At 43.4% G+C, this 23,121-nt stretch overlaps 4 protein-coding genes across 4 annotated transcripts in view; 2 read left to right on the top strand and 2 right to left on the bottom strand.

Annotated features, from left to right (window-relative positions):
- LOC124283208 (xanthine dehydrogenase-like) overlaps positions 1–517 on the top strand; it is a 3,754-nt gene extending 3,237 nt beyond the window's left edge. Inside the window, exons 7-8 of the mRNA XM_046719239.1 lie at positions 246–332; positions 440–517. Of these exons, the coding sequence (XP_046575195.1) occupies positions 246–332; positions 440–517 (165 nt within the window). The remainder of the gene's footprint in view (positions 1–245; positions 333–439) is intronic.
- LOC124283167 (xanthine dehydrogenase/oxidase-like) lies at positions 244–13,366 on the top strand. The gene is made up of 12 exons (XM_046719191.1): positions 244–332; positions 440–632; positions 1,102–1,247; positions 1,823–1,904; positions 2,059–2,154; positions 2,704–2,832; positions 4,522–4,596; positions 4,715–4,767; positions 5,083–5,200; positions 9,032–9,118; positions 10,398–10,565; positions 12,162–13,366. The coding sequence occupies exons 2-12, from the start codon at positions 591–593 to the stop codon at positions 12,336–12,338; spliced, it is 1,173 nt and encodes a 390-aa protein (XP_046575147.1). The 5' UTR covers positions 244–332; positions 440–590; the 3' UTR covers positions 12,339–13,366.
- On the bottom strand, positions 13,367–17,131 carry LOC124283168 (proton-coupled folate transporter-like). The gene is made up of 4 exons (XM_046719192.1): positions 16,934–17,131; positions 16,017–16,100; positions 14,357–14,513; positions 13,367–13,503 (listed from the first exon to the last, which is right to left on the bottom strand). The coding sequence occupies exons 1-4, from the start codon at positions 17,028–17,030 to the stop codon at positions 13,467–13,469; spliced, it is 375 nt and encodes a 124-aa protein (XP_046575148.1). The 5' UTR covers positions 17,031–17,131; the 3' UTR covers positions 13,367–13,466.
- On the bottom strand, positions 17,112–23,121 carry LOC124283207 (proton-coupled folate transporter-like; the record flags this gene model as incomplete). Its single annotated transcript, XM_046719238.1, has 2 exons — positions 23,017–23,121; positions 17,112–17,995 (listed from the first exon to the last, which is right to left on the bottom strand). Coding segments are annotated over exons 1-2 (957 nt in total), but the record flags the coding sequence as incomplete, so codon positions are not given.

Genomic DNA, 23,121 nt, shown 5'->3' with positions numbered 1-23,121 from the left:
AACACCAACACCAACCACCATCACCAACACCAACACCAACACCAACACCAACACCAACACAACCAACACCAACACCAACACCAACACAACCAACACCAACACAACCAACACCAACACCAACACAACCAACACCAACACAACCAACACCAAAACCAATACCAACACAACCAACACCAACACAACCAACACCAACACCAACACAACCAACGCCAATGCCAACGCCAACACGTCTGGTGTTTCTTCAGGTCGGCTACACCAAAGACGGCCGGATCCAGAGCGTTGCCATGGACATGTACGTCGACGCTGGCCATTCTGCTGACATAGCCTTTGGCGTGAGTATATATATTTTCTCGCAGAATATACAAGATCAATCCCTACGACAATAGTGTTCGACATCATAATCACATGTCTACCCTAGTTACGTTTCATATGTTCACAGGTTCTGCAGTTGAGTGTGTTGAACTTCGAGTCAGCGTACCGTTACCCCAACTGCCGTATAACGGGGCTACCTGTGTAAGACGAACACTCCACCTAATACAGCCCTCAGAGGGTTCGGTCTGCCTGACAGTTTCCTGGTGTCGGAGGTGATAATGACAAAGGTTGCCAGCAGGCTCAACATGGCTGAAGCCAAGGTATATATTGAATATAATAATTCCTTGTTGGACTTGGTGACCTGGATTAATCCTTCCACAATACCCTCACCCATTCAGTATTTGGCATTTACACCTTATGCTGACATGCCTATGATAGGTTTCGTTTTGGCAATACAATATATTGTCGTATATGTTTGTTTTGTTGGTTTGTTGTTTAACGCCGTACTCAGCAATGTTCCAACTATATGGTGGCGGTCTGTTAATAATCGAGTCTGGACCAGACAATGTTAGATGACATGTCAATAGAGCATACGCACTCGCAGACACATCCACACCCACACCAACACCCACACCCACCACACCCACACCCACACCCGAACCAACGAACCCGAACCGCACCTTTGAACTCGAACCCACACCAAACCAACACCAACACCAACACCAACACCCGCACCCGCACCCACACCCGATCCTAGTATCGGATATCTATGTAGAATGCTGTTGGCAGGTGCGTGAGATGAACATGTTGAGAGAGGGTGACGTCATGGTGACGACGATGTTGCTGGACAACTGCACGCTGTCTCGGTGTTGGCGTCAGTGTCTGGAGGAAAGTCAGTATGAAGTCCGGAATACAAGGGCGAAGGAGTTTAACAGGTGAGTCAGGTGCAACAGTTTTACAGGTATGCCACATGTGCGAATTTAGCAGTTGAATCAGATGAAGGGGTTTAATTTACCAGATGAGCCATGTGCAAGAGCTATCAAAGTATTTTCTGATAGGTTCAAGCTCAACAGTTTTACAGGTATGCCACGTGTATAGATTTAGCAGGTGAATCAGATGAAGGGGTTTACCAGGTGGGCCATGTACAAGAGCTATCTACGTATTTCCTGATAGGGTCAGGTGCAACAGTTTCACAGGTATGTCATGTGCAACTATCCCGATATGACCGTTACACATATTGAACATGCGAGAAAGGTACAACAGTTTACTAGGTATGAGTGTAGGATGGCATAAGCTTATAAACACCTCTGTAGGGTTTATAAACATACCAGCCACGACGAGTGGACTGCGTCTTCTCTTATGTTTATATTTTCTGTGTACAGGAAAACAAACGAATCATTCGGAAGTACTTCGCTTATTTCTGGTATTATACATATGTCAATGACTTTGCAATTCACGTATATTCTGTATCTGTTGTATTGACTTGAACCTCAGTGTTGACATACTACAGACACAATCGTTGGAAGAAACGTGGCTTTGCGATGGTTCCCTATCGCTTTGGCGTCGGCTTCAAAGACAGATTTCTTTGTAAGGTACGTGTACATTTTCGTTATCTTCAAAATATTTGAGTTAGCTGCAGAATCACTGCAACAAAGCCATCGGAAAGTTTAATCCGTTCCTGTTAGATGTCCATTATTTCCTCAACCGTTCTTCCAAATGTTTGTACGGGAACATGTTGGTATGTAGGCAGGTGCTCTGGTGCACGTGTACGTGGACGGCTCGGTGCTGCTGACCCAGGGAGGGACGGAGATGGGCCAGGGACTCTACATCAAGATGATACAGGTGATGCTAAAACCAGTGACTGTTCTGATACTCCCTAACATCTTTAACGACTATAGTAATTGGACAGTAGGTCCGAACAAACCCAAACATTCGCACGAACGCACCACTTCAAAAGAGGTGGATAGCCGTGCGTGAACCACGTGCAGAATTGCGCAATAGCTTGCGACAGTGTACATTGTCACTGAACTAGGCAGGAGTTCGTTTTGTTTTTCGATAGAGCAGCCACGCTGTCGGCGACTGTCTCTTATAGTGCCAAATCAGGGCATAATTGTAAGAAGTCAAATAAGGACTTCAATTGGACCATATGGTGGTTTCGGTGGTCACATAAGGACCGTGTCGTGTTATGTCAAATTAGGACATATTGCTGTATATAGTACCGTTGAAATATTTCGTTGGTTCATGTTTCTGTAAGTAAAACTATAATGAACTTATTTTTAAGTCTTCCACTGCTGCGTAACAGTAATCGTTGATGGTCTACCAAACCATCTCTGTGTATGTCCTGTGATGTAACAACAGTTACGTTAATACAGTGGTCCGATCATAAACCAGGTGGCGTCACATGTCCTTGGAATACCAGCTAGCACCATCCACATCGCCGAGACGAGCACCAACACTGTTCCCAATACATCGTCGACGGGAGCCAGTGTCAGTACAGATCTAAACGGCATGGCGGTGAAAGTAGGTGTCTCACAGTTAAAGTGTAACACATTGCTTCAACATTCCGTCAGTACAAACTTGACTCACGTGACTTAGTAGCTCTTACGTTCTCTCCTATCAATGGTGATATAGTATGACCAGAAATTATTGAGAATTTTAGGAATATGTTTAATTGGATTTCTAGTATAAACAACCTTGACCAGCTATCAAGTGCTTGGTTTCATTCAAGAGAGACAACTCCGTTAATCCTTTTTCATTAGTTTGTGAAGAGTTATCCCCCTTTGTTTACTTGCTAGCAGACGACATTTGCAGTGATCCTCCGTATGGATAATTTAGAGAAGAGGAAGTTGATTTTAGAGTATTATAACAAGGACATCAGATCAGCTAAAGTGATTTCAAGTAGAACAGGCATCCCTTTGTCCACTGTTTATCGTGTTTTGAAAAATATTGCAAATGGATATGGCATTGAGCACCAGGGAGGCGCAGGTAGGCCCAGAAAATTGACTGTCGATGACAGGAGGCGGCTTGGTATTCTTGTTTCTAAAAACAAACGAAGGAGTTTAGAAAACTTAAGGCTGGATATGATTGATAGAGGAACTGTGGCTGTCTGTAAGGAGACAATTGGAACTGAGCTGCATGCAATGGGTTGGCAGAAAAGTCGAGGAATTCCATCACCGATCATGAAACCTGAACAAAAGGAGCGAAGGTTGAACTGGTGCTTACAGCATAGAAATTTTAACTGGGACAATGTGATTTTCTCAGATGAAAGTTCTGTGTGGCTGTTTCCTAATACACTTAAAATTCTGGACCCAACAAACTGAAAACCGTTTTATCAGCGCCCAAAGTACAGTCCGAAATTTAACGTGTGGGTGGCAACGCCCCTCTGTGTATTCGAAGGGAATATGAACAGTGAGCGGTACAAAAGATATTCTCGAGGGCCATTTACTTCCATCCGCTCACGTGTTCTATGGAAATTTTGGATTTTCCAGCAAAACAACGACCCAAAACATCGTTCAAAGCATTCACAGGCCTGGTTTCAGACCCAAAATATGACATTATTAGATTGGCCAAACTATAACCCTGACCTAAATCCAATAGAAAATGTTTGGGGACTTATGAAGGAAAGTGTCAATAAGAAAAATCTGACAAATATTGCTGAAATGAAAGAAGAGGTGGTCCGATATTTGGACAGCATGGATCACGACTTTCTAACTTCTTTGATCAGTAGTATGCCCCGCCGCATTGAAGCCTGCATTGCTGCCCATGGTGACTTGACAAAATACTAACTGTTCACCTGTCTCACTAACTGTTCACCTGGAGTTATGTTCTGCTAATATTCACATTAATACGTGGGAACTGAGTGAAAAAACTATAAAAAATTACAATCTTTAAATTCTCAATAATTTCTGGTTGTACTGTACAATGTAAGTTTCAGGCCGACTGTTACTTTAAGGACCCTAAGCCTGGTCAAATACGCGAGAAGTCATGGCAGTCAGCTGGTTTCAGATGCGGGCACAGGTTTCAGAATCATTACTTTATCATTCGCACCTACTGCCTATTATTGTGTACAATTATTGCTTACTGCCTACGCGGTAGATTCAAACAGATCCTCTGATATATGTGACACTCTTCAATACTGAGTTATAAAGAAACCATTGTTTAACGTCTTTGATCACACCATGTCCACTATCAATGTTCTGGTTGTTGCAGGATGCGTGTGAGGAGATAACGCGACGGCTGGAGCCCATCAAGAAGAACAACCCCGACAAGACCTGGAAGGACTGGGTAGGTCACTTCCAGATCTCATCCTTTATGTGAATCTATATCATTTGCCTTGTCCCAGCATCCTGCCTACCAAATCCAAACAGCCGTCACTGTTCTCTGTCCACATATCTGTTTTCAGGTACAGGAGGCTTACATGACCAATGTTAATCTGTCGGCAGCCGGATACTACAGGTAACAGCGTCTGTTCTTCAGGTGTTCTCTGAAAGACCCGGTCCAAATTGGTTATCTTTCACCCCTCATCCCTACACAGACATGCCCTCATTTCAAAATCTAGTTACGGGTCACAGCGTATAGCTAGCGTACTAATCTGAAACGGTTCTTCCAGTTTTTCGTCTTTCGCCTGTAATTATCCTGAATGATAGAAGTTCGTCTAAATATTTGTTTTTTAGTAATCGGTGAGAGTACTTGGATACCGAAGATTAATGGTACAATTACATTATAGATATGAAACTCCATAACATCATCTTGCAATATTGTGGTTGCCAGTTCACGTGAAAAGGGCGGCTACGATTTCAACACCGGCAAAGGCCGTCAATGCGAGTATATGACATATGGCGCAGGGTGTTCCGAGGTGGAAGTGGATTGTCTTACAGGAGAATGTCAGGTGTGTATGTTTGCAGGAGAGCAAAGGGCATGTCCACTTACAGGATAACGTCAGGTATGTCCACTTACAGGGGAAAGTCAGGTATGTCCACTTACAGGGTAACGTCAGGTATGTCCACTTACAGGGTAACGTCAGGTATGTCCACTTACAGGATAACGTCAGGTATGTCCACTTACAGGATAACGTCAGGTATGTCCACTTACAGGATAACGTCAGGTATGTCCACTTACAGGGTAACGTCAGGTATGTCCACTTACAGGGGAAAGTCAGATATGTCCACTTACAGGGTAACGTTATGTATGTCCACTTACAGGGTAACGTCAGGTATGTCCACTTACAGGATAACGTTAGGTATGTCCACTTACAGGGTAATGTCAGATATGTCCACTTACATTATAACGTCAGGTATGTCCACTTACAGGGGAAAGTCACATATGTCCACTTTACAGGATAACGCTAGGTATGTCCACTTACAGGATAATGCTAGGTATGTCCACTTACAGGGTAACGCTAGGTATGTCCACTTACAGGGTAACGTTAGGTATGTCCACTTACAGGGTAACGTCAGGTATGTCAGGTATGTCCACTTACAGGGCAAAGTCAGGCATGTCCACTTACAGGGTAACGTAAGTATGTCCACATAAAGGGGAAAGTCAGGTATGTCCACATACAGGGTAAAGTCAGGTATGTCCACATACAGGGTAACGTCAGGTATGTCCACTTACAGTGTAACGTAAGTATGTCCACATACAGGGCAAAGTCAGGTATGTCCACATACAGGATAACGCCAGGTATGTTCACTTACAGGGTAACGTCAGGTATGTCCACTTACAGGATAACGTCAGGTATGTCCACTTACAGGATAACGTCAGGTATGTCCACGTACAGGGTAACGTCAGGTATGTCCACGTACAGGATAACGTCAGGTATGTCCACGTACAGGATAACGTCAGGTATGTCACTTACAGGATAACACCAGGTATGTCCACTTGCAAGCTACCGTTAGGTATGTCCACTTTACAGGGGAAAGTCAGATATGTCCACTTACAGGGTAACGTTATGTATGTCCACTAACAAGATAACGTCAGGTATGTCCACTTACAGGGTAACGTCAGGTATGTCCACGTACAGGGTAACGTCAGGTATGTCCACTTACAGGATAACATCAGGTATGTCCACTTACAGGGATAACGTTAGGTATGTCCACTTACAGGATAACGTTAGGTATGTCCACATACAGCGCTAGGTATGTCCACTTACAGGATAACGTTAGGTATGTCCACTTACAGGATAACATCAGGTATGTCCAGTCCACTTACAGGGTAACGTCAGGTATGCCCACTTACAGGGGTAACGTTATGTATGTCCACTTAGAGGGTAACGTCAGGTATGTCCACTTACAGGATAACATCAGGTATGTCCACGTACAGGGTAACGTCAGGTATGTCCACTTACAGGATAACGTTAGGTATGTCCACTTACAGGGGAAAGTCAGATATGTCCACTTACAGGATAACGCTAGGTATGTCCACTTACAGGATAACGCTAGGGTATGTCCACTTACAGGGTAACGTTAGGTATGTCCACTTACAGGATAACATCAGGTATGTCCACTTACAGGGTAACGTTAGGTATGTCCACTTACAGGGTAACGTCAGGTATGTCCACTTTACAGGGTAACGTAAGTATGTCCACATAAAGGGAAAAGTCAGGTATGTCCACATACAGGGTAACGTCAGGTATGTCCACTTACAGGGTAACGTCAGGTATGTCCACTTACAGGATAACGTCAGGTATGTCCACTTACAGGATAACGTCAGGTATGTCCACTTACAGGGTAACGTCAGGTATGTCCACGTACAGGATAACGTCAGGTATGTCCACGTACAGGATAACGTCAGGTATGTCCACGTACAGGATAACGTCAGGTATGTCACTTACAGGATAACACCAGGTATGTCCACTTGCAAGCCACCGTTAGGTATGTCCACTTACAGGGGAAAGTCAGATATGTCCACTTACAGGGTAACGTTATGTATGTCCACTAACAAGATAACGTCAGGTATGTCCACTTACAGAGTAACGTCAGGTATGTCCACGTACAGGGTAACGTCAGGTATGTCCACTTACAGGATAACATCAGGTATGTCCACTTACAGGATAACGTTAGGTATGTCCACTTACAGGATAACGTTAGGTATGTCCACATACAGCGTTAGGTATGTCCACTTACAGGATAACGTTAGGTATGTCCACTTACAGGATAACGTCAGGTATGTCCAGTCCACTTACAGGGTAACGTCAGGTATGTCCACTTAGAGGGTAACGTCAGGTATGTCCACTTACAGGATAACATCAGGTATGTCCACGTACAGGGTAACGTCAGGTATGTCCACTTACAGGATAACGTTAGGTATGTCCACTTACAGGGGAAAGTCAGATATGTCCACTTACAGGATAACGCTAGGTATGTCCACTTACAGGATAACGCTAGGTATGTCCACTTACAGGGTAACGTTAGGTATGTCCACTTACAGGATAACATCAGGTATGTCCACTTACAGGGTAACGTTAGGTATGTCCACTTACAGGGGTAACGTCAGGTATGTCCATTTTACAGGGGAAAGTCAGGTATGTCCACTTACAGGGTAACGTCAGGTATGTCCACTTTCAGGATAACGTCAGGTATGTCCACTTACAGGGTAACGTAAGTATGTCCACATAAAGGGAAAAGTCAGGTATGTCCACATACAGGGTAACGTCAGGTATGTCCACTTACAGGGTAACGTAAAAGTATGTCCACATACAGGGGAAAGTCAGGTATGTCCACATACAGGATAACGTCAGGTATGTCCACTTACAGGGTAACGTTAGGTATGTCCACTTACAGGATAACGTCAGGTATGTCCACTTACAGGATAACGTCAGGTATGTCCACTTACAGGGTAACGTCAGGTATGTCCACTTACAGGATAACGTCAGGTATGTCCACTTACAGGATAACGTCAGGTATGTCCACGTACAGGATAACGTCAGGTATGTCACTTACAGGATAACACCAGGTATGTCCACTTGCAGGCTACCGTTAGGTATGTCCACTTACAGGGGAAAGTCAGATATGTCCACTTTACAGGGTAACGTTAGGTATGTCCACTTACAGGATAACGTTAGGTATGTCCACTTTACAGGATAACGTCAGGTATGTCCACTTACAGGATAACGTCAGGGAAGTCCACTTACAGGATAACGTCAGGTATGTCCACGTTCTGGATAACGCCAGGTATGTCCACTTACAGGATAACGTCAGGTATGTCCACTTACAGGATAACGTCAGGTATGTCCACGTACAGGATTACGTTAGGTATGTCCACTTACAGGGTAACGTTCGGTATGTCCACTTACAGGGGAAAGTCAGATATGTCCACTTACAGGATAACGTCAGGTATGTCCACTTACGGAATAACGTCAGGTATGTCCACTTACGGGATAACGTCAGGTATGTCCACTTACAGGGTAACGTCAGGTATGTCCACATACAGGATAACGTCAAGTATGTCCACTTACAGGGTAACGTCAGGTATGTCTACTTACAGGGGAAAGTCAGGTATGTCCACGTACAGGGGAAAGTCAGATATGTCCACATACAGGGGAAAGTCAGATATGTCCGCCAGCAGGCGAGAGTCAAGAATTCAACCTCCAGGGTAGCGTCAGGTATAACATGTTATCATATTTCTTATCATTAATATTGACTTTCCTTCTTCATAGCCATTATCAATTTTCGTCATGTTTGTGAGATGTTATTATATTTCACGTGCGTTTGTCCTGATCCAGATCCTCCAGACGGACATGGTCATCGATGTTGGTCGGAGCCTCAACCCCGGGATTGACCTCGGACAGATAGAGGGCGCTTTCCAAATGGTCAGTTTCAATGAGATCAGTCATGGTCATAAGGAATTGAAATACATGTATAGTATTCGTCTTGTCTGGTTGCAAACATCGCAAAATATTGTTTTTAGTATTTATCATATTGTAAATCATAGTATTGAACTTCGGAGGTTCAAAATGTCTTCAGCAACCCATGCTTGTAGTAAGAGGCGACTAACGGGATCGGGTGGTCAGGATCTGTTGATCACTGGACTGTCATGGATCCAGACTAGATCAATACTTTGCTTGATCACTGGACTGTCTGGTCAACACTCGAACCATTACATACCGCCGCCTTTGCCGGAACCTTGCTGATGGCGTTAAACAACGTAACCATCCTGTCCCTTTTGTTGCCCATGGATGAGAGAAGACGTCTGGCACAGAGTCTGAAACAGGATGATCGAATACGGACGTATGCAACACCTACACGAAGCGTCACTTGGCGAACTTCCTCTGTGAAACACAACCACCGGGTTCTTATATTTAAGGGTTACATGTCAGTTGCCTAGAGTGAATAGGCGGGGACAAAACATCATATTGTTAGTTCTTCAACCCCAAACAAGTCGACATTTTTTGCAGATCGTCATCAACAACCACATCTACAAAGCATGAAAGGTTTTTTCAATTCCTTTAGAAAATTTGGAATACACTCTTTCTACTCCAAGCGTCCGCCCGGAGAGCGGAAGGTCGCGGATTCGATCCTCGACCGCGTCATACCAAAAGACGTTAAAATATGGTACTTGTTGGTCCCTGCCTGGCGCTCGGCATTAAAGGGTGCAACAAGGACTGGTCGGCTGGGAGTTAGTATACTGTGTCTGAGTGGGATATTCATGCTTCACTGCGGCATGGTATCTCAGTGAGCTAGCACTATAAAACCAGCTTAAGTCTGGGCTAGTACAAGCAGCCGCACATACACATACACACGCATGCACGTCGTCATATGAGCGAAAAATTCTCAAGCACGACGTTAAACCCAATTTCACCTCACCTCACCTCACTACAGAAACACCAGTATGTATCAGCAATATTCCAGCTATATGGCGGCGGTCTGTAAATGATCAAGACAATAAAGTCATCAACATAATGAGCATCGATCTATCGATTGGGATGCGATGACATGTGTCAACCAAGTCAGCGAGCCTGACGACCCGATCCCGTTAGCCGCCTGTATCTGTCCTTGTTTCTGGCTTGTTATATTGGACACAAGTGATTTCAAAGTTCAACGCCGATGTTTCTTACTATACCGGACATGTTCAGTTTGTTCATCTTCCAGGGCTGTGGGCACATGTTGCTGGAGAGCGCCGTGGTGTCTGAGGATGGATGGATGGTGAAGGAGGGACCTGGTGAATACAAGATACCCACCGTGAGGAACATCCCCCGGAAACTCAACGTGTCCTTGCTCAAGGACAGCAACAACCCACATGGTATTTACTCCTCCAAGGTCAGTTCTGTGTTTCCTTAAGGTTTCTAATGCTCTTTTCACCACATTAAATTAATATCAAACTGATTTTTACCTTTGCTTCAAAAGTTAGATCTCAGATTGATCGATCTTAATTTGGGTTTTTACCTTTACTCTTTGCTCAGCAATGTTTGGCTGGAAGAGACACTTCAGATGTTACAGGCAACGATCCATGCACATTATTAGACAATACAGCACAATAAGAGAGCGATATTAGATGAGATAAGGCTTTATTTTCCCAAGGGAATTTCATACTGCACAGATGATTGGCACAAAAATATGAAAAAGGGAATATATGACAAAAAAATATGAACATAATAAATTCAGAAACGTATTTAACATTTAACATATTTAACAATATAACCACAAATAAAAACACTGTCACAATGACGACAACGAATGAAAATGTAAACGTATGTATATATAGTATGCTTAATATCACCACCATAGTAAACTTGGTATAGTGGCGGGATAATATTGGTTTATTGTGAGTTGTTAAAATGTGTTTAACAGATAATCATTTAAAAGGATAATAGTGGTTGTTATTAATTATTTCCGTGACCCGTTTGTTTCCAACATCGGTAGTTGGCGGACGGAAAGTTCTGAATGAAGTATAGTTTTATGACGATTGTCATTTAGTAAGTTACATACCTTTCTGACAATTTGCTGCTCAAAGACATCGCCGATGCGTTGGTATTGGGCACCTGACACTTTGCTTGGTATTTTACATTTTTATGATTGTATGTTAGATTCATTTTATGAGTCAGGCTCCCATACCGGAAATGAACTTTAAAAAGTAAAATGGTTTGAATAAATGCTGTACAGAACAGAGAGAGCATTGGATTATAAATTTGAAAAGCATAAGGATCGTAAGAAAGACACTCGCCATCAACATTTTGTGATAGATATGCTACGTGTTGGCATTCCAACTGAGTGATTCGAATCAATACTGGTCAAAAAATATTGTTGTATACAACTAAATCAATATTTTCGTTCTCAATAACAACATACAGAATTTCAGTCTTCACTTTCCTAATATCTTTAATCATTTCTTGAGTCCATTTAACATTCAGAGTAAGAAAATGTATAATGCACCATTCGGGAGCAATCACCAGTGTCAGACTGCTTTATCCGACGTCACAGCGAATACAAACTTAATTGTTTGCAGATTAGGGTCTCCGATTACTAATACAACCATTTGTGAGGATCTGTTCAAAGAGGAACCGAACATATTTTGTTTATTTTACCAAACCCAGCATCAAAACACCATAGCCGCGATTATGAACTATCGACCCTAAACGGAAGATAATTATATATCCAACGCGCATAATCTGATATTCATGCTCGATTACTAACCAAGGCATTAAACACTACATAGTCTATCTTTAAGGTCATGCATGTATCCGAATGTGAAGAATTTCAAGTTAAACAAATGACATGTTCACAAAGACAAATCTTCTCCGTCTAAAACACCATAAATAAATATAAATAATAAATATATGGCAACAATAACCAAAACATTTCGTTGTGTACGGCATCAAGTATTTAAATTGTTTTCGTTTGTTTGTTTTATGACAGGGTATCGGGGAAGCGTCGATATGCATTGCTATGTCGGTGTACCTCGCACTGAAAGCCGCCATCTTGGATTGTCGGAAGGAGAATGGCTGTGACGCTGATTTCGATTTGCGGGTGCCAGCTACATCGGAGAGGATCCGAGAGGCTTGTCGGGCCTGTATCTCCAAACTAACAGATTGACGTTTCTTAACATCGGACGTACCACGGTGGAGTGATAGACCATGTCGTCTACGGCTGCATGATCATCGTTTATTTGTGATGACGGATTTACCATGAATGGTACGTCATGGTGCCTTCGATTCGAAATGATTTGTCTCAGATAGCATCCAGTGAGGTTAATTTAGTTTAAACATTGTTTGGCTTGAACAATACGTCCGTTATGTCATGTCGTGCTGGGTTGTTGTTGGAACCAATCAGGATCTTAGATGCTTACCAAACGTTTGTGGAACCCCCGCCATATTGCACTGACAAAATGTTCGAAGTAAACGACCATTTCACCAACAGTGTCCACTCCAGCCAGTACGTGGTGTACGAGAAAGGAGTATGAGTTGCAGAACCGAGGTGTATCTAATGTTATCATTATAATTGAGATATTATGGACACACTGAAGGTGAACATCATCCTATTGCTGATCTACTTGTACGTTAGTATTAGTATTCATTTGAGTATTACTAATTATTTTGTCACAGAATAACCTGGGCTTGTGGTTAAAGTGTTTGCTCATCAAGCTGAAGACCTGGGTTCGATTCCCCATATGGGTACAATGTCTGAAGCCATTCCTTGTGTCACCCTGCCGTGACATTGCTGGAATACTGCTAAAAGCGACGTAAAACTCACACAAAGTATAATCTCAACAGTTCTTTTCACTGTCGTGTACTTATTTTCAAATGTCAAATGGAACTGATAAGTGAATACAGGTAAAATATTACAATGCTGGTAGATGGAGGAAAACCGAGTTCTATGGTCAACTTCTTTATTGCAATGAATGCGACGTTTCGGTGTAGATACTAACACCGTTATCAAGTGATATAAAGAAGTTGGCTATCTATAGAACTTGGTTTTCCTTCATCCTTACAACTTCTAAAATGCATCTCAAAGAAGCCGGAATACTGGTAGACATTCGTGTTGATCATGTTATCCCTAAACTTATATTCATGCTGTTTTGCAACCAGAATCTTCCATTAAATAATAATAATTAGAACGAACAATTTGGTTTTGCGTTTATCCCGTTCTCTAAACGTCTCTTATTTCCTCAAAGTATATATTTATGCACTCGTCGTCCTTCGCCTCCGTCCTTCATTCTGTCATTCATTCTGCCCTGCGGTCATGGAGTCGTTTGGCGATGCTGAAGAATGATGAAATAAAAATAATTGCATTTTTATGGAAAGCAAATTCTTTCATCAAGTTTCGATGCAGGGTCATGATCCACAAAAACGTTCATTTCGATACGACAATCAAAAGCCTATGATGACCTATAACGATGGTGAAGGTAACGACAAGTGTAAATTTACGAACGCTTTTTGGATCGGGACCCAGATTCTTTAATCCACCCTCGACTATAATGGTCACAAATGATGTGCTCTAGATGACTACCAGCAATGTGGCCGCTGTTTATTCCCATGACCCTACCTTCTACTCCCAGGAACGATAAAACTTTGTTTCCATCATCCTATCTTCTACTACCGGGAACGTCGCTTCTGTTTATTCTCATCACCCTATCTTGTACTACCGCGAAGTTCGCTTCTATTTATTCTCATCACCCTATCTTGTACTACCGGGAAGGTCGCTTCTGTTTATTCTGATCACCCTATCTTTCCACAAAACCAGGAACATGGCTTCTCCTTATTGTCATCACCCCATCTTCTACTACCGGGAAGGTCGCTTCTGTTTATTCTCATCACCATGTCTTCTACTTCCGGGAACGTAGCCGCTGTTTATTCTGATCACCCTGTCTTCTACTACCAGGAACGTAGCCGCTGTTTATTCTGATCACCCTGTCTTCTACTACCAGGAACGTGGCCACTGTTAATTCCAATCGCCCTATGTTCCACAAGAACAAGCGCCTCCCGCTTCACTCACCAACCGATCTCCTTCTACCAGGAGTATTGCGTGAATTTGGGAATCCTGCCAGGAACAAAAACGTGATGCCTACGCTTAACAGTGATGTGACTACAATATCAAACACAATGTTTACTCACAACAGAGCTGCAGCAACAGCAAGAAGGGCGACAGCGAATGCAATGAAGACGAAGCCGCGAAATATCGCCAGTGTTACCTCGTACAGCAGCCCTCCAACCATCGTAAACACTCCAGTTGAGACCACCTCGCTGAGGTCAATCACACTGAACACGGCACCTAAAACAGTTGGAATCTACAGGGTTTTATGCTCTTCATACCAAAAGCGACAAAACACCTTCCACAGTCGTAAGAAATATATTTTAAAAGCGAAATCGAGTGTACAATTCCGGCTAAATCATGGGCATGTGTCTATGACTGTCAAAACAGTGATATATACAGATGTTCGCGAAAGGGTGAGTGTGTCTTGACCAGTGACACCCGTCAGATACATAGGCAAAGGCTAATTTTGCACCTGAAAAAATCTGGAACGGATGGTACTAGTCAAATTAGGAATTATCGAACATATCTTTTGTCACTAATTAAATTTTGAAATAATTGCATTTAGGCTATAGTTCTCGTTGAGTCGATTGTGGATTGGATGGTTAGAATGTGCGACTTGGATGATTATGTTTGACACCAGAAGTCCGAACATATATGTACACTTAGTCATGTTCAATCTCAAATTAATGGCTTTGGGACAAGGGCCACGGTGTTTAAGGCTTTCGCCACCCCAAAGACGATTTATATTCAATTCCGTACACGGTTACATAGCTGGAAGTCGTTTCGTCGTAGCCTAGCTAAGTTGTGTAAGGAGAGACTCTTTCGAAAAGCAGCATACCATTTCACGGTCTTCAAGTTTGAGGGGCGGTTGGGTAGCCTAGTGGTTAAAGCGTTGGCTCGTCACGCCGAAGACCCAGGTTCGAATCCCCACATGGGTACAATGTGTGAAGCCCATTTCTGGTGTCCCCCGCCGTGATGTTGCTGGAATATTGCTAAAAGCGACATAAAGCCAAATTCAGTCAGTCAGTCTTCAAGTTTGAGACCTTCGCTAATGTAGTGTTACTCGTCAGGTTCAATAACTGTTATCATTAAGATCGCAAACAATTTTCAAACTATTCGACAAGTAACGAAATTCTGTATTGTACGAAAGACTTCTTGGGAGTATTTGTTCAAGGATATACCATTGCATGAAGTACCTTACATCGGTATTGCCATTACAGTTAACTCCGGATGTAACGAATTCATAGAGACTACTAATTGTAGTTCGTTATAACAGGAGTATTTGTTCAAGGATATACCAATGCATGAAGTACCTTACATCGGTATTGCCATTACAGTTAACTCCGGATGTAACGAACTCATGGAGACTACTAATTGTAGTTCGTTATAACCGGAGTTCGTTATTCCCATTTCTTCTAAAATATGAAGTATGGAGCCCAGACCAGTTCATTATAAACGTGTTTGTCCTTCACATAGTTTATTGTATTTCATTCACTATATTAATATATGACGGCTTCATTGTCTGTTCAGAAATGCAAATTCCAATTCGCTGTCTTCCATGTAATTACACATCATTTGTAACAGCTGAAAACCAAACACCAACCACGTTAGTTATGCGTATGTGAAACTAATTATTTTTACAATACAGAACAAAAAAAATGACTGTTATCGCGTGTGATCGTGATGCTCAAAGTGATTGAGGTGAAACACGCATATATGATGTAGGGACATCAGGCTTACCTTGCTGGTCTGGCGTTGCAAGGCTTGACATAAACCCTCTCATTAAAGGCCCCGTTGCCTGGGCATATACGCCAACCAAAGCCGCTGAAACAGGGTTAGTGAGTTAAGTTTTGCGCCGCACTCAGCTATATGGCGGCGGTCTGTAAATCGTACAATGTGTGAAGCCCATTTCTGGTGTCCCCCGCCGTGATGTTGCTGGAATATTGCTAAAAGCGGCGTAAAACCAAATTCAGTCAGTCAGTAAATAATCGAGTCTGGACCAGACAATCCAGTGATCAGCAGTATGAGCATCGATCTGCGCAATTGGGATACGATGACGTGTCGACAAGGTCAGCGAGCCTGACTACCCGATCCCGTTAGTCGCCTCTTACGACAAGCATGGGTTGCTGAAGATCAATTCTAACCCCGATCTTCACGAGTCCACTGAAACAGAACATATTGCAGTTGCCACATAGAGATAGGCTCGGTGTCAAGGTATAATGCTAATTGCAGGTACTTCACGTCAAAGAATATGAAAAAAACAAGCATTGCAGATTTGAAGGGACCAATTAGAAACTAATGAATGAGACCGTAATTTGAAGTACATGGATATGATGATGTGCTTCTAGTCTACAAGTCCCTGTGTTATTGATCTACGATGGCATTTGTCAATCAAGTCAGCGAGACTGACCACCCGATCCCGTTAGTAGCCTTTTACGACAAGCGTGGGTTGCTGAAGACTAATTCTAAGCCGGGTTTTAGTACCAGATTACATTAGTACCATTTACAAAATAACGTCATTTGCGATACCCCTGCAAGTGAATGTAACTACTAACATTCCTGTCTGTTTCACTGGACCACGGAAGGGGTTAGATTAAAATGACAAGAGAGAATACCATCTGGGATGAACGGAATATGCAGGCGCTATGGACTCTCACCTATATACATCATGGCGTCGTTGGTGCTGACCGCGATGAGGACAAGAGACGCAGCGCCTGACAGGACAGCAAGGATAGTCATGCCGATGCTAGACATGACTCGTCTCAGACACCGCGTGGCCAGTAAGATGACGAACCAAGACAACAAAACCCTCCCGGCTGAATACAGGGTGATATGGGTCTTTGACCAGAAGAAGGGCCGAGTTAGCAGGAACAGATTTAGGATAATATTTTTCGTAAATTCCACGGAAAATGACGTGATGAATGTCAGGAGACACAAACCGACCAACGTGCGATTTTCTGACGGGGCTAAGTAAAAGTTAAATCCTTGTTTAATGTTAGATAAATTTTCTTTCAGACGATATTTTGATTTGACTGTCTGGTGCGTTTCTGGAATGAGAAGTATCACTACCAGAAACGACGCAAGACAGAGAGCAATGCTGAGGTACAGTGGTTGGAGGTATCCGGCTTGGTCAATCCAAACTCCTAGAATAGCGTTTCCAAGAGCAAAGGACAAGAACATGATAAAGGCGAGTAGAATCATACGCCAGGATCTGCTGTCCCCTGCTTCAGTGATGTCAGCTACAGTGCTAAACAGAGATGTCATCATTGTTGCTAAATAACCTCCTAATCCATGCAAAACCGCGCCTATACACAAAAAGTAGACACTTAAACCGAACCGAACGACAATAATGATATTGATAGAATAAACCGTAGATCCAGTAAGTGAGAGATACATCAGCATCTTCCGCCCAAACACGTCTGAGAGTCCCCCCATGAAGAGAGCAATCAGACAAGCAGGCAGAATCAGGCATGACAACAGGAGTATTAAGTCAGTCGTGGCTTTGAGTTGAATGGCGTCCTCTCTGTCTGTGCTGTTGCTGTTGAGGCTGTGGTTCAGATGATTGTCATCGTATTCCAGCGTTGCCCTCTCGCGGAGGTAGAACTGAAGATGGAATATAAGAAAGTTGCCGTTGGTGAAATACAAGAGAGCTAAGACCTCCAGGGGCACGTAGTGGAGACGTCCAGGAGCAGGAACTGTGCGGTCAATGCTGCCGTAATCTGAATTGTAAAACGTAAGTTAACAATGTGTATGCCATATCAGTCAGGTAGCAGAAATATATCTGCTGTGTAGCGTGTCTATAAATAATTGAGTATGGACCATATAGTTGCATTGCAGATGTGACATGGCAACTCACACAATTGAACTGCAGGTGTCATTTGACATCTCACACAGATGACCTGCAGGTGTCATTTGACACCTCGCACAGTTGAACTGCAAATGCCATTTGACACCTCACACATTTACACTGCAAATGCCATTTAACACCTCACACATTTAAACTGTACATGTGACATGTGACTGACCTCACACAGTTGAACTGCAAAGGCCATTTGACACCTCACACATTTAAACTGCAGATGTGACATGTGACCTCGCACAGTTGAACTGCATATGCCATTTGACGCCTCACATATTTAAACTGCAGATACCACTTGACATACATCACACAGTTGAACTTGTAATGTCATATGACACATCACACATATGAACTGCAGATGCCATAATTATATGATACTTCACTCGATGGAACTGCAAATGTCATACCTAGTGACAACATATTTAGCATGCATAGGTTTTGGGTCGACCATTTTAAATTCTGGGAGTGTGAGGGGTCTCAATAATGTTTGAAAACTATTTTCCCGCTGTTGTACACACGTTTGCCTGGCACGAAATTCATTTCTGTCTGTTAGTTTAAACAAAAAAATATATTACACCCGGAAAAATGTTAAGCCCTCTGTAATTTTTTCTATGATGTGTGCCTTGGCTAATATCAGTGGTGCGCACGCACAGTACGTTGGTAAAGCTGCGTGTGTTTCTTAACGATCATGCCTTGACTACAAGAGAACACAAAAGGACAGTTTCCGTCAACGTTTTAATAACGGATATGACACAATAGAGAAATCATCTATTTTGGCCCAAAATGATACGTGTTAAAGTAGGGATCGAGAGAGTAAGCGTAAACTAGTGCTCAAAAGAAAGTTTGACCAAACGTGAAAATAAAATAAAGGCATATATGAATGAACATCTGTTTAATTTCAATAGTGTATTCAATTCTACAGCAAATAAGTGTTCTAACGGATGTATGTCGGAATAACATGCTGACCACGGCAAAACAAGCGTTATGTCGTTTGTCAGTCTTGCTGTATGAGGCCTTGCGTTATCGTGTTGGTAGACAATGCCACGTGGTTGTTGCTGGATAAATGGCATCGCAGCTGGTCGCAAAACGTCAGCCATGTATCTTCGAGCATTGAGATTGCCATGCATAATCACAATTCTCGTTTTCAGATCACCGCAGAAAAGCCCTCCCCACACCATCACTCTACCGGCTCCAAACGGTCCGGCCAGCTGAACGCAATTCGGCGCTAAACGTTCATCTACTCGTCTGTAAACACGAGCCCGGCCGTCGTCACTGTACATGCAAAACCTACTCTCGTCGATGAACATCACACGTCGCCAATCACGCATCAGTTACTGTCGAACTCGCCTGGCTCACGTCAATCGACGACGTCGGTTTTGAACAGTCAAATGCACTCCGCGGTAGGGTCGACGTGCTCGGATACCATGTTCTGTTTGTCGCCGGTACACTGTATGTCGACTGAATCGGTGTCCTAGTGACGTCGCCGTTACAAAACCATTTCTCCCTGGGCGTTGGCACACGTGGTCGACCACTCCTACACGTTTTGCCTTTGTGTTTTCTTAGCGGGATGACAGTTGCTTGGGTGCAGCCGAAGGTTCTGGTAATAACGGTGCGGTTAGCTCCGTGTTGGGCCTTTCCCACAGCTTTACCTCTTTCGATCTGCCACAAATGTTCGTTTTACTACTGTGTTGGTCACGTGTGGCGTGGGCTGTTTTATACTGTCTCTATGAATTTCGTGTTACATCGTTTTGGATTTTTTGCGATGTTTGGGTGATTCGTTAACTGGTTTCGCCGTTTGTTCCTCGAAAGCATGGGTCTATACGTGTGCGGCATAGCCCAGTATCGTTTTATCACTTCGTTTTTGTTTTTGTGAGTTTTTATGTAATATGTTGCGGTGTAAAGTTCCCTTTGAGCACCAGCTTATGTGATGAGACAGAAATGTTTATTTGTAACCTTGGAACTTTGTGAATTAACGTCTCGTTTACCCTCCATGTGCTGGGATAACTGCCTGTATCCAAATTGGCATATCCCCCGGATCCTTTGCAGATGAAACTGTCGCCATTCTTGGTGCTTAGCTGCTGCTGAACAGGTGCTTGTATCCGTGGCCCGATAAAGTCCCACATGTTCTAAAGGGGGTCCTCATGGTGGACCACTGCATAATTCTGAATGAAAGCTGTTACTGTGTGGCCTAGCGTTGTCACCCATAATGACATTATTTGTATCAAGAGGATGATCATCAAAATAAGGGACAGCAACTGGATCAAGCACTTCCTGGATACATTGATCAAATTCCCACTTATTGTCACCGAGTTAAGTTTACAGTGATGACAGACACATCCCCACACCATGACTGAACCTTAAGCAAAGGCAACAGTTGGTTAAATGTTCTTTGTTCTAAATGCTGCATCGCGCTGATTCCATGATCTCAAGCGTCCATCAGTTACATGAAGAAGGGATCGGCTTTCATTAAACCAATCTATTCTTTGCCAAATATTCCGATTCCAGCATTGCCGTAGTAAACACCAAGCCAAATGTGAATATCGCTCAGCAGAAGACTTTTGGTGAGTTGTAACCGGCTCTCCCCAGGCGATTCCGGTCTATTCTTGTAAAGACCTGTCGAAATGGTAATCGGTGGTGCTTCAGAACAGTTCTTGTGGCGATTGATTGTCTTCGAGTGAGCCTCAATAGTGAGCCTCAGATTCACGATCTGACGTCACCCTGAGTCGTCCAGGACGTGGACGATCCTTCACCTCATTGGATTCCCTGTATTTTCTGACCAAACGACTGTCAACTGTGCAGTGGACATTCATTTCCCTTCCAATTGCTTTATGCATCCTAATAATTTGCCATATTTTGCCATCTGATATTCGTCTTCGTATCATAGTGGCAGAAAGATGATTGGATATTATAACCTGTGCAGTATAATTACCGACATGTGGCGCTTGCACTTGTTTCTGGACATACTCCACAGGGCGTGTTTGGGAGACACTTTCCAGCAAGTACACTTGCAATAATTTATTAAATGAACATTATTGCGTTCGTTCGTCACGTCGAAGACCCGGGTTCGATTAACGATATGGGTAATTTCTGGTGTCCCCATATTGACTCACTCACTCACATACGCACCCACCCACTCACTCCTCACTCACATACATACACAAACTTGAACATGATTATGTTAGCAATCAACATATACTAGGCACATAAAGAAACTGTGCATACACAAATATAAAATCTAAATGTATCAAACCTGTGTAGACACATAAGGATTTAAACTCAGAGATAAGTGAAATGAATCCAACATGCATGCACGTGCCACGTTCCGTGACGTCAGTGGATTCGTCCTTGAGACGTGCAATACGTTGTTGCACGTCCATTCCGGGAAAGAGAAACAGAGCAAATGAATGCCTCACAACACTGTCGCTTTGGAAATCTCAACCCCTGCCCTTGCGATCGTTCAAAAAATTAAACGGCTATTGAAACGCATAGCATGCCAAGGCTCACGTCTGCACAACGTCATGAGGCCATTGGGATGATCCGTGGGGGAATGTCTCAACGACAAGTGGCTGCACATTTCCACTGCCACCGGAACGCCATTTCTGCACTGGTGAGACGCTACCAGAACACAAATGACGTCATCGATCGGCCACGTTCTGGACGTCCACGTGTAACAACGCCAAGACAGGACAGATGGATAAGGGTGACCCATCTTCGCCACAGGTTTCAGACTGCATTGATGACTGCCCGAACCACCCCAGGACCTCGCCGTATCCACCCCAACACAGTTCGACAACCTTTACGTCATCACGGGATCAGACCACGACGTCCCGCCATACGGCCGATTCTGACACAACGTCATCGACAAGCTCGCCGAATGTGTTGCTGAAATCATGTCCGCGGACCCTTGTTTTGGTGGAGAAATGTTGTTTTTACAGATGAGTCCAGGTTTAACATTTCCCATAGTGATGGACGTCAACGTGCCTATAGACGCTTGGGAGAACGTTATGCACAGGCCTTTGTCTTGGAGAGGAATCTCTTTGGTGGTGGTTCCGTGATGATTTGGGGTGGAATAACAGCACGCCAAAGAACTCCTTTGGTGATTGTTCAGGGCAACTTAACTGGTGTGGGCTAGAGGGATCAGATTCTTCGACCTGTGGCAATTCCTTTTCTTCAACGTCATGGCCCTGGGTTAACATTCCAACAGGACAATGCCCGCCCTCATACGGCAAGGGTTGCTATGGATTTCTTGCCACACCACAACGTTGACTTACTGCCTTGGCCTGCAAATTCACCGGATCTCTCCCCGATAGAGCATGTTTGGGACGAGATGGATCGACGTCTACGCCGTCTCCCGCATCCGCCAGATAACGTCCTTGACCTTGCAACAGAACTTGAGAGAATCTAGCGTGACACCCCACAAGCCTTCGTTGCACGTTTGATAGGCTCTATGCGTCGTCGATGCACTGCTGTTCTCAATGCCGATGGTGGACATACCCGTTATGGAGCTTGTGACATGGTCGTTTGACCCCTGTCCCGCTTGTGGACTCGTGACGTCATTGTGATTGACTTTTCAATTGAAATTCTCCCGACTTGTTATGGTCTCATGCTCCCTCCATTAAAGTTTATATGTACCTTTGACATTGTTATGGTACTTATCAACTGGGATAATATTTTGACAATGCACAGTTTCTTTATGTGGCTAGTATATTTATCGATGCATAACGTTTTTTCCAGGTGTAATATTTATTATAAGTTCGAGATTTTAATTAATAAAATGTTGTTTTGAAGTTGTAGGAGAAAAAATATCTTTCTCTGTAAAATTGCTATATTGATTTATTTGTTGTGACTTGTTTAGAATACAGAGTAGGGAGGGTCACTTACCCACGTCTCCTTTTTCATCACCGGAAGTTGTGAAACTGGCCTTGTGTACAGTAGAATCATCAGGTGCTGTCATGACTTAGGTTTGAAGAGGTCTTTTAGGGCTAC

Source organism: Haliotis rubra, unplaced genomic scaffold (genome assembly GCF_003918875.1).
Source record: "Haliotis rubra isolate DU_JTF1 unplaced genomic scaffold, ASM391887v1 Scf310, whole genome shotgun sequence".
Taxonomy (NCBI): Eukaryota; Metazoa; Mollusca; class Gastropoda; order Lepetellida; family Haliotidae; genus Haliotis; species Haliotis rubra.
The sequence above is the reverse complement of the archived record's forward strand: the minus strand, read 5'-3'. Positions and strand labels throughout refer to the sequence as shown.

Coding starts and splice junctions, on each gene's coding strand:
- LOC124283167 (XM_046719191.1), top strand. CDS start 591: ATGACAAAGGTTGCCAGCAGGCTCAACATGGCTGAAGCCAAG. Junction 2,833..4,521: donor TAAACGGCATGGCGGTGAAA/GTAGGTGTCTCA, acceptor TGGTTGTTGCAG/GATGCGTGTGAGGAGATAAC. Junction 5,201..9,031: donor GTCTTACAGGAGAATGTCAG/GTGTGTATGTTT, acceptor GTCCTGATCCAG/ATCCTCCAGACGGACATGGT.
- LOC124283168 (XM_046719192.1), bottom strand. CDS start 17,030: ATGTCTAGCATCGGCATGACTATCCTTGCTGTCCTGTCAGGCGCTGCG. Junction 16,101..16,933: donor CGACGCCATGATGTATATAG/GTGAGAGTCCAT, acceptor ACCCTGTTTCAG/CGGCTTTGGTTGGCGTATAT. Junction 13,504..14,356: donor GCTGTTGCTGCAGCTCTGTT/GTGAGTAAACAT, acceptor ATCATTCTTCAG/CATCGCCAAACGACTCCATG.